The sequence below is a fragment of the Artemia franciscana genome, chromosome 18 (genome assembly GCF_032884065.1).
Source record: "Artemia franciscana chromosome 18, ASM3288406v1, whole genome shotgun sequence".
In the NCBI taxonomy this organism is placed as follows: Eukaryota; Metazoa; Arthropoda; class Branchiopoda; order Anostraca; family Artemiidae; genus Artemia; species Artemia franciscana.
In genome coordinates, this window is record NC_088880.1 from 33,570,605 (window position 1) to 33,586,348 (window position 15,744).

The 15,744-nt window shown below is 34.7% G+C and overlaps 1 protein-coding gene across 5 annotated transcripts in view; it reads left to right on the forward strand.

The window, feature by feature from the left end:
• LOC136038898 (diacylglycerol lipase-alpha-like) overlaps window positions 1–15,744 on the forward strand; it is a 127,528-nt gene that overhangs the window by 58,224 nt on the left and 53,560 nt on the right. For all 5 annotated transcript variants that reach the window (XM_065722375.1, XM_065722376.1, XM_065722373.1 and 2 more), the window contains exons 5-7: window positions 1,851–2,040; window positions 6,447–6,537; window positions 10,483–10,617. In XM_065722375.1, the coding sequence (XP_065578447.1) occupies window positions 1,851–2,040; window positions 6,447–6,537; window positions 10,483–10,617 (416 nt within the window). The remainder of the gene's footprint in view (window positions 1–1,850; window positions 2,041–6,446; window positions 6,538–10,482; window positions 10,618–15,744) is intronic.

Here is a 15,744-nt window from a genome sequence, read left to right on the forward strand (position 1 = left end):
CCTCTGGACTGACCACCTTCAACATGACATATGCTCTACATCGTTTCAAGTTTTATACGCTTTGTGATCATGTCGTTTTAGTAAGATTTTCAACAGAAAAACACTGAAGGTTTTGTAGTAGCGGGAGGCTTTATCGTCCTAATTAGGGTATACTGATAGACGGATCGATATAAGAAGAACATGACTACTAGCTGTTCCGCAGAGAGTTGCAGAAAATAATGATGCTTGTACATCATCTAAAGTTAAATCTTTTAAATTTATTTCCCTTCCTTTCTTTACTTCTGAATCCCTAACCTTACAACAAAACTTACCAAACTGCATTCCATGTTTAACTTACCATCTAGGTACATACAAATTTTTCATTAAGAAACAAAGACCAGTAAAAAAGAAAAAGCAAACTAAAAACCGAAAATAAAAACGAAATCTACCAGATGCTTAGGCTCGTCACTTCCTGTTAATTTGGTTTAAGCGGGACGAGCCGGCTGCGGCTGTTTGAAAGGATAACTCTGGTTATCGAAAACTAATAGAAAAATTAGTCGAAATTGATAAAAATGGAAATTATATTCATTGGAATGAAAATAAAACAAACATTATAAATTCTCTTAAACTATTTATATCTAACTTTACCATCATAATGTGTAGAGGCAAAAAAAAAATGGAGTTGCAGGCAAACATTTTCTCAAATAAAAAGAAAACACTATCTGGAGTTAAAATGTGATGAATAGACTAATGGTTGTGTGTTTTTACTGATATAATGGAGCATCCACAATCCCTCAACCTAGATGAGGAATCATATGGACTGACCACCTTCAAAATGACATGCTTTTGCATCGTTTCAAGTTTTCTGCACTTTGGAATCATTAGGTACGGGTGCATATATTAGGTGCAGAAAATTGGACAAGCCCTAGGGCTTGTCCAATTTTGTCCAATTTGTCCTTCTTGGGACAAAGGAGATAGTTCCTTTTCTTTTTGGAAGTGCGTATTATTCATACATATGTACATACACGTATTATCCATATATTATTCATAATAATATAAAAATATTATTCATACATACATATGATAATACAGTTAATGGTTCATATTCATATAATGTGGGGTGATACATTAATCCTTATGGTTTTCCGACAGTCTGACAGAGACTATTATTTTTTGAATAAAATATCAGTTTGGGGAAATAGGAGAAACTCCAGATCATCTGATCTTTATTCTTAACTAATATGCAAATTTTGTATGCAAGTAACTATATAAAATAAAAAAAAAGTCATACGATTTTGCATTTTAAAGGAGATTTGTGGCAAAACATGAATTTTTGCTACAAAATTTCATGACGTTTCAAGACAGTTTATTGATACAAAGACTCCAAAAGTGGGATGAAGGATGGTCTATTTTTTTGCTTCATTTAGACAACTCCTCAAAATGTCCCAACTTCAACTGTCTTCCAATTTCAATAGAGAAGGAGGGGTGGGGGCAATAAATTTTAAAGTCTTGCTGGTCACTTTTCAAGCTGGTTTGGGCTATAATTGCTATCAAAACATTTTCATTTTTTTCGACTGAGTCCAATCTTCTTTTATTGATTCTCTATCATTTGTTTCAGTCAACCGGTTTGCCTAATTTAAAAACGAAATTAGCTGTACTTTGCGCTGATGTTTACCAACTCAATTTGTTTACCCAGTGGCTGAAAACATAGGGAGAGGGGGTGTTCTTCTCCACCCCATACATAACGCCCCTGAGTGCTGCTCCTGAAAAAAAGAATAGAGTATAGGTAGAATCCGCGTTTCTAAAAATATAATGTGATTGTCTCACAAAGGACTTATTTTTTATGTATTCTAGCTTAAATCATTTTCTAGTTACAATGATTATTCATGGCGTAGAAATTACTGGCTTACTAGTATCTATGTATGCACTCTATGATCCAGCTGGTAGAAAATGGTTGAAAATGAAAAAACATCAAATGAATCTAGAAGAAATGTCAAATAGCAAAAACATAACTCACCCCAAACGATGTAGAAGTGGCAGTACCCGTAATTGGAGACAAAGGTAAGTTCACTCTTTTGAAAATCATGGTGTTGTTTCAAGATTATGGCTAAACCGCTAAACCGAAATGGCTAATTTGGCTAAGCCCAAAACGAGGTAGAAGTGGCAACACCTGTAACTACAGTTAAAGGTAACTTCTCACTTTTAGTAATGACGGTATTGCTTAAAAAGTGTTGCGAATTTATCAAAATGACAACAAAGGTCTACCCAAAGAGTAGACCCAAAGAGTCTACCCAAAGAGTAGACCCAAAGAGTCTACCCAAAGAGTGGGACTTAACCAAATGTATCTTGAATACAGAGTGGATTATATTGAATTTATTCTTGTGTATTCGGATTCTGGATATGTGAATTCATATTGTGTATTCTTATTCTTATGCTCTTATATTTATATTTACATTATCTTATTCTTACATTTGTGTATTCTTATATTCTTGTGTATTCATATTCGGATTATGTGTATTCGGGATGAAGCCACAGGATTTATTTGCTTCTTTGGATTTAAATCTGTGGTAAAAAATTGCTAATTCTGGTAATTTTTGAAAACCAATAAATAAAATAAACATAACTGGCATTATAGTAATTTTTATACTATAATAATATTATACTATATACTGTTAATAATAATAATGATACTATAATAATATAATAATAATGCTATTTATTATTATTATAATAATAATATTACAAAATATTATTATATTATATATTATAAAATATAATAATACTATATATACTATTAATATAATTTTTATACATGACACTAACTTCGTCTCGGGTTACTTCGGTTTAACTCCCCTTTCCACAATATCAAGAACCTTTGAGCTTCCCAATAGTCTTCCTCTATTTTACATTTTGTTTTTTCGAATTTTTACCTTAGAACGAAGAACAGGACGTTGTAAGCCAGTAGGCCTATTCTAATAATTCTCTTCTGCAAATAATTGGAGGAAAAAATTAATTTGGAGGAAAATAGATGCGTACGAATGTAAGAAGGTACCATTTTGGAGAGTCAAACGGCTCCTTTTTAATTTTTTTTTTAACACCATTAGAAAGATATGGAGAGTATGAACCAAAGAAACTAAAGTTAGTTGGTTAGTTAGTGCTACTACTACTACTACTAACAATTCACCACCGCACCAAGCTGCCTGAGAACAACACACCTGTGCATGCTCCTCCTCCATCCCAATCTATTTAAAGCCTCCCTCTTTACATCCTCCCAGGAAGTTCCCGTTTCCTTTAAATCCTTCTTTATGACATCCTCCCACCCAAACCACGTATGACCCGCTTTCCGTTTAGCCCTAGAAGGATTTTAACTCAATACATTAGAAATGAAAGAACACATCAATTCTCTATATTAACAACTAAAGTTTAGAATACAGTAGAAAAAATATCGAAGAATGAAACACAAAGTTCAACGAAAAAGAAAAAAAAAACAACAAAATAATATTAATGATAATTTTGTGGTAAAAATTGTGCTTAGATTCCCTTCGTTTGCACCTGTGACGTGTTTTCGGAAGCCAATAACGACATTCCTCACATCATTATGATTAAGATAGTTTTCACTATTTCTTTTTTAATATCAATTCTTACAACTTTATAATTTACCTAAAGTTTTTGCCGAATTTCGGGCAAACATTTCAGGTGAATTTCAGGCATTGTTTACCTGAAATTTAGAAAACCTGAAAATATTTTGCCGTCTCTTTAACACTTCCCTTATCACTATTTGAGGGCCCGTTTCCATCTTCAACTTTGGGAAGTCTAGACTGACAATATCTTCTCGGTTTTTTGACATAATACGATTGATTACTAAATGCTGTCTGGCTCGATACTCCAGACCCTTGGTAGTTTTATCCATGCCTTCTCTTTCACTGCTTCTGAGTTTACACTTTGACGCTTTCTTTGATTTTATTACTTCCCTCTCATTCTCGTAAGTTCTATCATTTAGAAACTTCTCCTATAGACACCTTCTCCCTTGTACCAAGCTCAAAGCAGTTTTCTTTGTACTTCTAGTTGCTATTTTGACTTTTCCTACTAGGTATTTTCTACTACTTCGCATACTTTTTTCTTAAAATTGCTTAGCTATTCTCTATATATATAAAATTATAACATATCCACTTCCATATACAATTGCTGTTGGAAAATACCTTTCAAGCTCTCACTCTGAACTCTACCAACGTCTTCGCTACCCGGAAGGTAGCTACTATTCCTAAATTTCTGCTTTAAATTGACTCTAGATACCACTAGATGGTTCTCTTTACTTTTAACATTGAAAACCAGACTTCAGTATACCTTAGCATCTTGTATCGATTATTTCACTCTTCTATTTACAATAAAACAATCTATTAACTTTTAACATTGATAACCGAACTTTCCTATAGCCTAGTATTTTGTATCGATTCTTTTATTCTTCGATTTACAATTAAACAATCTATTAATTTTTAACATTGATAACCGACCTTTCCTATAGCCTAGTATCTTGTATCGATTCTTTTATTCTTCGATTTACAACTAAACAATCTATTAATTTTTGACATTGATAACCGAACTTTCCTATAGCCTAGTATCTTGTATCGATTCTTTTATTCTTCAATTTACGATAGAACAATCTATTAACTTTAACATTGATAACCGAATTTCGTATACCTTAGTATCTTGTATCGATTCTTTTACTCTTCGATTTACAATTAAACAATCTATTAACTTTTAACATTGATAACCGAACTTTCCTATAGCCTAGCATCTTGTATCGATTCTTTTATTCTTCGATTTACAATAAAAAATCTTTTAACTTTTAACATTGATAACCGAACTTTCCTATAGCCTAGTATCTTGTATCGATTTTTTTATTCTTCGATTTACTAACTTTTAACATTGATAACCGAACTTTCTTATAGCCTAGTATCTTGTATCGATTCTTTTATTCTTCGATTTACAATAAAACAATCTATTAACTTTTAACATTGGTAACCGAACTTTCTTATAGCTTGGTATCTTGTATCGATTCTTTTATTCTTCGGTTTACATTAAACAATCTGTTAACTTCTAACATTGATAACCGCTGACTTGTAAAGGACTGCCTGGTCTCGAATCTTGGTCAAAATAATATTGTTGATTTCGTGGACGTCTTTATTCTTGGCTGCCAGAATCGCTCGTTCACTTAGCCATTATGATTTTTATAATTGGTTAGAATATTCGGAAATACTTTTTCAACCAATTCATTTTTGGACGTCACTAAATTACAGAATTCAGCAGGCAGTTGTATACGTCCTGAAATTGAGTCTACTGGGAGCTTTCCGTTTCCAATTGCCAGCAATTGATTTGAAAATGTTTGACCAGAGTCATCGTTTTGCAATAGAGGCAATTTCAAAGCGGAATGAGCAGTTCTTCCACCAGGCAGCAACGTTGCGGCTATTCTGGACGACGCAATTGCCAACGCTATGTCATTTTTTGATCGAATTGATGCCAGAATCAATTTTATCACAAATGTTTTACCAGTACCTCCTGGCGCATCCAAAAAGAAGATTTCTCCAACGTTGTTATCGACACAATACATTATCTGTTGAAACAGCAGCGTTACGATTAGGTGAAGGCATTCCAAATCCTGAAGAGGTTTGTTTGCCATACATGCCTTGCATGGTGATTTTTCATTCAGTGCACCGCAAAGTCCATGTATCGTATGTTTTTACAACAATATCATATAAGCTCTTATCGACATTTTCATCTGGAATTTCAGCGAAAATCACATCGTCAATTTCATTAGAAGAAATTTTATCAAACAACCATATTAGCATATGTGCATGTGGCAATCCTCACTTTTGCCATTCCACTGAGTACAACCAGCATCGCACTGACCCAAACACTTTAAGTTTTACTATGTAGTTTATCAGTGATTTTAACTTTTGCCGGAAGACACGGGCCGTAATGTCATGTCTATGAACCGCCGATTGTCCTTGAATTAAAAGCTGCTGTATCTCGTCCCAAGATTGATTACATGTAAATGTAATAAATAAATCTGGACGACCATAATGGATCGATGGATCGATAAGATCGATCGATCCATAATGGATCGACAAGACGATCGATGTATTTTCCTGTTTTAGAACAGTCCCATAGATTATTTTCAGCTACCTGAAATTTTCACAAGTCGGCTGCCAGAAAGAATCGTTTCAGATCGTCGATAACACCCCTAGAGACCAGATTGACAAGCTGGTATAATTAACCTGATGTTTCCGCCAAAAGAAGGGCTATTTGAAGGTTTTTTGACAATCCACGGTCTCTAGAGAATTTAAAGACAGAAGGCTACCCTAACTTCAATTTTGAACCTCGATGTTTTCAAGTTCACTTAATCACGGCCTTAAAGTAGCAAATTGAAAGAATCTTTTTGATATAATGAGTTTATTTTTATTTTCCAGAAAAGTTGCAATGGCTTACCAAAAACGATGGCGTCATCGATGTTCTTTACTTTGCTTATGTTGTTGCATATCAAAGTCAGAACGGAACAAGGTATTATTTTCAACTAGAATTTAAATAGAAACTTGCAGGCTGTACATAGAGCATGATACAGGCACATGGGCAAGATAGGGTCAAACTACCCCCAGATAGCAGCATTTTTAGGAGTTGTGATTTAATCTCTTATATGTCCCACTGAGTTGGCCTATTTTTGTTCTTTTTAAGCGGCCCCCCTTGAAATTTTTCCTGTGTACGCGCCTTATAGGCTAGAAGCAACAAAAGGTAAAACAATAGGTAATTAAGTTAAGACAGTCACATTTTAGACTTTTCTGAAAACATCGGTTTTAAATCTAAGGACCGTCGTCAGCCAAAATAAAATAAAACTTTCGAAATAACAGGATCATTAAAACTAAAATTAAAATTAAAACAGTCCCATTACTTCAAGGAAGTTCAGCCAGTACTCTTACCTGTTTTACCTTTTGCAGTTTTGTATGATGGAAAGGTAGCATGGTCTTCGTCGTTATTTGTTAGTGGGCTAGATAATACGGGCCTTAGTCAGGATATAACATATAGATAGATAGCAGAGGGGTAGTAAGATTTCTCCTTGTGCAAGCAGCCTAGGTAAAGTAAAACCTTCCCATTCTGGTCAAAGCTCAATAACCAGGAAAAAGGTTGATAGTTCGGTAAAGCAAGAATTTCTTGCAAACAAATGAAAACGACTTAAAATCATCTCCAAAGGATAGTTATATATGTTTGTTAGATTATTAACGATTTGCATTCAATCGCAGTCTGAGCTGCAATTTTTCTCACTGAATCCTAAGTCATATTATTCAAAAGACGATCGATCGTTAGTCCCTTATTTATTTGCAGCCTTGGTATATCGTCTGTGTTTGACTCGGTGATTCAAGCTCGGGTTTTTGTGAAATTCCTATAGGGTGATGTAAGTGCACACATGGTGAAGCACCCTTCGTATTGATATTATTCATTACCAAAATTGACCTAACACTTGACTCTCATCAGCGTGTCACCCCCAGTGACGCACTCAGGTGGGTGAGTGATCGGGATTCAGGTTTTCTTAAAACTGTTAGAGAACGATACAAAATTTACATGTAGTTCTCATATTGATGCCAATATTCATTACTCAAATTAATTGAATGTTCGGCTTGTACGTAATGTCATGCACGTAAGTAAATTTTAAAGAAACTTTAATGCACGGTGATGTAAAATATTTGGTATAGGTATAGTATTAGCTAGAAAACAGAAAGCCATCCAGAAAAATCTAGCATTAAATTTTCTATTAGATGTTAATTTTTATAATATAATAATATTTGCCTTTGCATCTGCGTTCTAGCCCCTCCTCCCTTATGGGGCCAGGTTTAACTCTTGACTGTATATAAAATGTTGATTATTCTGTCGATTTACAATTTTATCTTGTGCCTGTTTCTCAACAACAATTGGATAATAATGCTAAGTAAAGATAAATAAATGTAAAAAAAAGAAAAAAGAAGAAACGAACATCTTAACGAAACGTTTTGTATTATAATAGGTTGACCTAAATTTGCATCATTTCGACATGTTTTGCTGTTTTTACAACAACAAAAAAATTTTCGACTCAACAACGACTCAACGATTAAACAATAAATCAAAAATAAGAATGACAGAAGAAAATAAAACGGAGAAATTTGATCCTTCTCTGATGCGTTAAAAAAAGTCCTTCTCATTCAATTGAGACAAGTTTCTTCATCACATTTTTCTCTCCAAATGTAGCTTTTGAACATTTACTGAAAGAGAAATAGAAACAGACCATATACCATACAGACATTAGAGCTGTGGAAGCATCAGAGAAGTTGGAAGTAAATTTAAGTTCTGGTAGATGACGGTAAATTTTGTCAAGCGATTGAGCGATGTTGCGAATGCTTGCTGACTGGGTTAAGTTTTGAATAATTTTTGAAAGGTCGCTTGATGTAAGTTTTATTTTTTAAAATTCTCATCTGCTTGCTCTTGTTTTACACAGTGTATTCTATTTTTTTTTTTCATATCGTGTTTTTGCTTTTATTTCTTGAGTATTTCCTTTTCTTTTTTCTTTTACACTGAAGATGACTTAGCTCCATTTTTTAAATAGGATTGGGAAAGTTGACTCTCCATTGTGCTTGTGCAGTATAATGGAAACATGTAGTCATCTTCTATTTGATTGTCCTGTTTATTGTAGAGCACGTTTAGCAATGGAGTTCGAATTAAGTGAATATGAAATAAGTGTGCCGTTTCCTTTATCGCTGATAATTAGAAATAATAGCGTTCGGACTATTGTAAACAGGGTTGTATCCCGCACGAAGAAACTTGACTTTTAGTTAGTGTTTATGTTTTGTTTTAGATAGTGTGTATTCTTTTCTATCTCTTTTTTTCTTTTAGTTTTTGCGTGTTTTTTTTGTTTTTTTTTTCTTTGAAATACCCGTTTTTGGTTAATCACGAAATAAAGTGTCTATCTAATATTACTTAGCAGAAATACTTACCATTACATCTACTTTATTTCATCTTTCTTATTCACAGGGTGAAATTATCATTGCTGTTGTTTGTCTTTTTGTTCTTCAACGTTTGTTCTTTCTAGTTTTTAAATATTTTTTCTTCTTAATTTTCAATATTCTTATCTCCTTTATTTCTTATTCATTAAAATAAATATTAGTATCAGATATATTCTCTTGGTATTTAGTAATGCATATTCTGAATAGAACCCTTTTATTTATTTTTATTTATCTTTTGTTTTATATTTATTTATTTAAATTTAATATTGTGTTTTCTTGTATTTATATGTTATATATATTTATAGCAATAAGATTATTTATATTTGTGTTAGCAATATTTTTTAATTTTTTTGTTTTACGTTTATCCTAAAAGAAATATTTGCCAGCCAAAATCAAACTAATTTTTAACTTTGATCATATTGATTAAAACTGCACTCAAGTTGTTTTTTTCTGAAATAAATTCCACGTACTCCCTTCCCTCCCTAATTTTTTATTATTACCAGGAAGGCATATACCTAAGGAGGGGCCCCTAGGCCCAGAGCTCAATCAAAATATAATGGTTTTGTCATTCATCATTTGTTACAAAACATTTGTAATACCTTTGTTTTTATCAATTCAAATAATAAAACAAATAACTTAAAGAAATAATCTTTTCTAGAAGGCCAACTGAGCCATGTGTAAAAGTTCAACTAATTTAATTATACATATATATTATATACATTTATTACATTAGAGTCCATTACTCTCAATGTCATTCAGAAGACTTTTTATTAATGCGCAAGATTTCGTAATTTTAGTTAAACTTCGAAGGGATTTTTGGTCGCAGGGGGGATAAACATTAATGAGGACAAGGTTGGCAAAACGAATAGCAATATAACAATCACTCTCGTGATAACATAAAGGGGGTGGTGAAAACAACGTCTTTTTCATTAAACATGATAGGCCACCTGATGGTCCCGTCGTCCCGGTCGTCAATTATCAGTCGGGCCTGATGATCGGGTAATTTAATAGCGACGAAGACCGCACTGCCTTTCCATCATGAACAACGTGTAGAACAATAGACAGTGGAATGCAATTTAAATTAATATTTCGACCCTATATTCAAGAACCGTCCTTGGCAAAGCAAATGAAAAAGAATATAAACAAACTCACATTCAAATACTATCTTTATAACTAAAATCTTTTCAAAACAGTCATAGCATCAATACTTCAGGGAAGTTCAACCAGGACTTTTATATTTAGTTCTTTTATATTTTTTTTTCATTTGTTTTGCTCAGGACGGCCCTTGGTATAGGGTCGAAATGTTCATTTAAAGTTGTATTTCACTGTCTTCCTCTACTTCCTGTTTATTCAACTAATTAATTCGCACCAATCAAATCAATTATATAAACATAAAAAAGAAACAAACTAGAGAAAGAAGTCCGAAGAATAAGAAAATAAAAACGATGACAAACGAACTATTAAATTTTTAACTTTACAGGATTCATTGACAGCAATAGCAAAACTGTTGTCCGAATTCTTTGGAGACTTGGACGTTGTTGTGACCGATATTCTGGCTGGTCTGATTTTACTAAGAAGAAAACAGAAGAAGAAAAGACTCTCTATCATAAATAAGGTAAGATTCTCCACCCTAATTAAAGACTCTATATCCTAACAGTGGTGTAACTTCGCCAAAATCCTTTGGGGGAGGGGGGGCAAAGTTGGAGCCAATTCTCCTAAATTTAGTAAATATGACAGTGAAAAATGATTAATATGTTACCATAAAGGCAAATATTTACTAAAGAAAATTGACCTGTTTCTTTGGATACCTGGATTATGCAGGCTTATCTTAATTTTGACAAGATTTTTTTGGCAGAAATTAAATTTCAGCTGGGGAGCAAACTGAGATCAGGGGGGACAAACTTGGGTCTTGAGAGGGCAATTTGCCCAACTACCCCATAGCAGCTTACGCCCCCTATATCCCAATAAGACTCCATAGACTGATGAGACTCATATCCTAAATAATATTTTCTAAATAAAGACTCTATTCTACGTTTTATTGCTTTTGTCCCTCATTTGTCTTTCATTTTTAGTGCTCAAAACATGGCACCTTTAATTTATGAAGACAAAATACTGGTCAAAATGTATCAAAGAGGTCTCTTTGATATTAAAATATGTTATAAAATAACGACATTTTCTTCTATGAGTCTCGTCTCAGGAAGACGTCCTGACTCACTGTCTTCCAATACCCGCAACTAAAATCATAACTACGCCTTTAGATGTCTCTGACTTAGATGTGCCTTTAGATGTCTCTGACATAGTCTCATCCTATATTCACACAGAGAGTGGATCTGCGAAAAACCGCTACGGATTGCATTTTGCGGAGGAACGCATGTGTTTCTTGTCGCTCATCCTTGCGGTTTCCCGCAAGACTCATGCGTTGAAAAAAATCCAATGCGTGCGGTCAAAAAGATTGCGGAGGAAAAGAACATGAAGGCAATTAAAATTTGATTTTAGCCGTTAAATTTTATCGAATAATATATGACTAAAGCATTGGCAGATCCAGGGGTGCGAGGGGACCCCTGGTCTTCCAGGATTTTTTTTGGTGTCCTCTTTCCCCGTTTTTTCTCTTTTTCACTAATTTCTTCTAGAATTAATATGTCAATTTGGTCAATTATTGGCACGTTTGTCAAAAAGAGTGACTCCAATCCCAGACTACTCTGGAGAAACTTGATGAAGCCAAGAGAATCATCCTCTAAAGCTCCATTCATAATCAAAGAGGCCTGGAGTACTTACTTTGCAGATCAGTTTAAATGCCCCGATCCAGTGCTACAGAATTGTTATCGAAATGAACTTGATGAAATACTTAAACTACCGAAGGATAGAGTGGTTGTGAGTAGAAGCATTATCAGTGAATGCCTGAAAAAGCTGAAGAAAAAGTTCTTGCGAAGCTTTGATGTAATATGTGGCCAGCATTTACTCTATGCCAGGGAACGACTTCTTGAAAGCGTATCAGTGTTATTTCAAATGATCTTTGTAAGAGGTATAGTCCTGAATAGTTTCTGTATTGCTGTAATATCACCATTCTGAAACCAAGGAAGCTTCCCACGCAATGTTCCTCATACAGGCCTATTACTGTGTTGACTACACTATTATTATTATTATTATTATTATTAATTTATTACCCGTTAAAAATGGAAAAGACGGAGTATATAAAAGAAAAAGAAAGAAAAGCAAAAAAATTTAAATACACTTCCACTACAAATATTATAACATAACACTAGTTCAGGGGTGGTTAGCTCTTAAAACATTGGTACTGAATTTGGAGATTCTTCTCTCTATGGCCATGGAAGGATTGGTGACCTTATATTTCCTGGAGATGTCACCATTGCTGTGCCACAAAGGGAGACGCAGGAGAAACTTAGCATATCTATAAAATGCGCTGCAAATGGCTTTCTTTTCGGTAGCTGTGAATATTTTCCAGAAGGGAACCAGAGCAAGCAGATGGGGGGTAGTAAAAGCATTGTATAGCCGGGCAAGGAGAGGATGGTTGAAACGATACTTATTGGCAACAAGTAATCCGTAAGACGCTCGTAGACGGGAACAGAGGTGGTTTGTCAGTGCTGAGCGTGTGTCCTTCAATGTAGAAGAAATAGGAAGGCCAAGATACGTAAGGGACTCACAAGGCTTAATCAGAGTGTCGCCAATTTTAACGGAGAGGTTAATTGAAAGCTCATTTTTTGAACCATTGAAGAAAAGATGTTCTGTTTTAGATTCGTTGAAGGAAAGTCCGACCTGCTTGTATGCTGCTGCAAGTGAGTCGTAATTTTGTTGAAATAAAGATATCGAACGAGAAACATGAAGAATGTCATCAGCGAAGTTCAGCAGCGAAAGATTAATCCCACGTAAAAAGCACGACGGCTTTATTACTTGCTGTGCTTCGATGATAGCGTTATTAAACAGTGATGCTGAAGTTTTGCAACCTTGACGTACGCCTTTCTTGACACTCAGCATTTCTTTAGAAGGAAAAGTGCCGGACTGAGAGGGGATCAGGATGACAGCCGAGAGCTTGTTGTACATACTATAAACAGGGGAAAGGATGCAAGAGGAAACACTTCGCTGAAGGGCTTTGAGTAGGATATGGCCATGGATGCCAGAATCGAAGGCTCTACTAACATCAAGTGCTCCAAAGACGAGAAGATCACCATTTTTATCTGCATCAATAAGAAGATTTGCAAGAACGCTGTGAACGTGTTCCCATCCTGAGTGCTTTTTGGACCCGAACTGGTCGTCCAGAGTAGTGCATAGAAGTGCACTACTCCACAAACATTCTCCAGATAGGCTTTACGGGAGTCAGGCTTTTTAAGGTCTAAGGGGGGCTTCTTGAGAATACCTGTATAGGAAGGCTTGGCCCGTAGAGTGACTAATTGATTCATGGATGTAGCAAGTTTCTCAGCTGCACGGGCTTTTTTCTCACTATCAATAAAGCCCTTCAAATTATTGGAGATTTCTGTCACTTTTTGAGTAACAATAGCACTCAATTCACCAGGCGTAGTTGGGACCTCCGTAGGATAAAAAATTACGAATTTCGGCAATTTGATCCGGTTAGTCTCACATAACTGGATCAGTTTCAGCATATCTAACACATTATCGGCAATCTTTTGGCGAGCAACGTTGCGACTCGAAGTATTCGAATAGTGCCAAAGTGTATCCTTAGCTTTTATAATCGTATGCTTGTCATAAAATCCCACTGCCTTTTCTCGCTCTATTCATTAGTTTCTATATTGGTGGACACAGAAAGCAATTAAATAAAAAAGCAGGTTTTTTTAAATGAAAGTAAGGAGTGACATTAAAACTTAAAACGAACAGAAATTACTCCGTATATGAAAGGGGCTTTTCCTCTTCAACGCCCCGCTCTTTATGCTAAAGTTTGACTCTTTCTCTTAACTCTACTTCTTAAAACAGTAAAAAACTTTAACTTAAAGAGTGGGGCGTTGAAGAGGAAAAGCCCCTTTCATATACGGAGTAATTTCTGTTCGTTTTAAGTTTTAATGTCGCTCCTTACTTTCATTTAAAAAAAAGTTGTTTTTTTATTTAATTTCTGGACATTTTTTAATTAATGCATGTTCTGATCTTGGCTCTCTGCACATAAATAATTAAAACAAAATTTGCATATTAATTTTTTTTGCTAAATGGCTTCCTCATAGTTTTAATCGGAAGATTTTGAGAAAAAAGGATCGAGGGAGGAAGCCTAATTGCCCTCCAATCTTTTGATTACTTAAAAAGGCAACTAGAACTTTTAATTTTTTACGAACATTTTCATTAGTAAAAATGAAAGTTCTTAAGCCGAGCTGGCCAGACATGACAATAAACAACCAAGAGAGATAAAACTCTACAAAAAGAAAACTTCAGACGAAACGACGGCCAGTAGAATTGAACTAAAACGACGCGGACGTTTCGCCTGTATCCAAACAAGGCGTCTTCAGCACAAGATAGAAAATTAAAAGAAAACTAAACTAAAAACAATTATAACAATAAAAAACTACTTATCCACGTAGGGAAAAGCAGCTATTTGAGTTACTTCAATGAGAATCAAAGAGCAACTTTGATTCTCAAATAGAAAGTAACTCAAATAAATTGAAGTAACTCAAATAGCTGCTTTTCCCTACGTGGATAAGTAGCGACAATTGTATTTATTATTATTGGTGGTGGTTTTTATTTGTTTTTAGTTTAGTTTTCTTCTAATTTTCTATCTTGTACTGAAGACACCTTGTTTGGATACAGGCAAAATATCCGCGTTGTTTTAGTCTTTCAATTCTACTGGCCGTCGTCTCGTTTGAAGTTTTCTTTTTGTAGTTTTATCTCTCTTGGTTGTTTATTATTAGTAAAAAATATACGTAAGTTACGAATTAACTTACGTAACGAACATCTATATTCGTTTGTTTTTACTGCGTATATGAGGGGTTTCACCCCTCGTCGATATCTCGCTCTTTACACTAAAGCTTAAATTTTGTCTCAATTCCATAAGAATGACCCTTGTATCACAAAGGCCGTAGAACAAATAGTTGAAATTACTAAAAATACTTTAGTGTAAAGAGCGAGGTATTACGAGGAGGTAAACCCCTCATATGTGTAATAATTTCTGCTCGTTTTAAGTTTTTAATGCTGCTCCTTACTTTCAGTAGAAAAAAACTTTTCATATTTATTTTTTCATTGTTTTTTTAAATAATGCTAGAAAATCCTGCACCCCCTTCATTGAAAGTCTTTTCCCCCATGAGAAGTTTTTCCATGGAAAGATCCTCCCACGTAGCCCCCCTCCACCTCAACTCTCCCTCAACCTCAACTCTCCCTCAAACCAAAAAAGTCCCTCTGAAAACGTCCGTACACTTCCCAGTAACCATTACTATATGTAAACACAGGTCAAAGTTTGTAACTTGCAACCCCTCCCACGGGGACTGCGGGGGAGTAAGTCGTCAACAAAGACATCGTTATGAAATTTTTCGACTTGGTGAATAAAATGGCTATCTCAGAATTTTGATCCGGTGACTTTAGGAAAAAATGAGCGTGGGATGGGACCTAGGTGCCCTCCAATTTTTTGGTCACTTAAAAAGGACACTAGAACTTTTAATTTCCGTTAGAATGAGCCCTCTCGCGACATTCTAGGACCACCGGGTTGATACGATCACCCCTGGGAAAAAAAACAACAAAAAAACAAACAAACAAACAAAAAACAAAAAAACAAAAAAACATGCATCCGTGCATT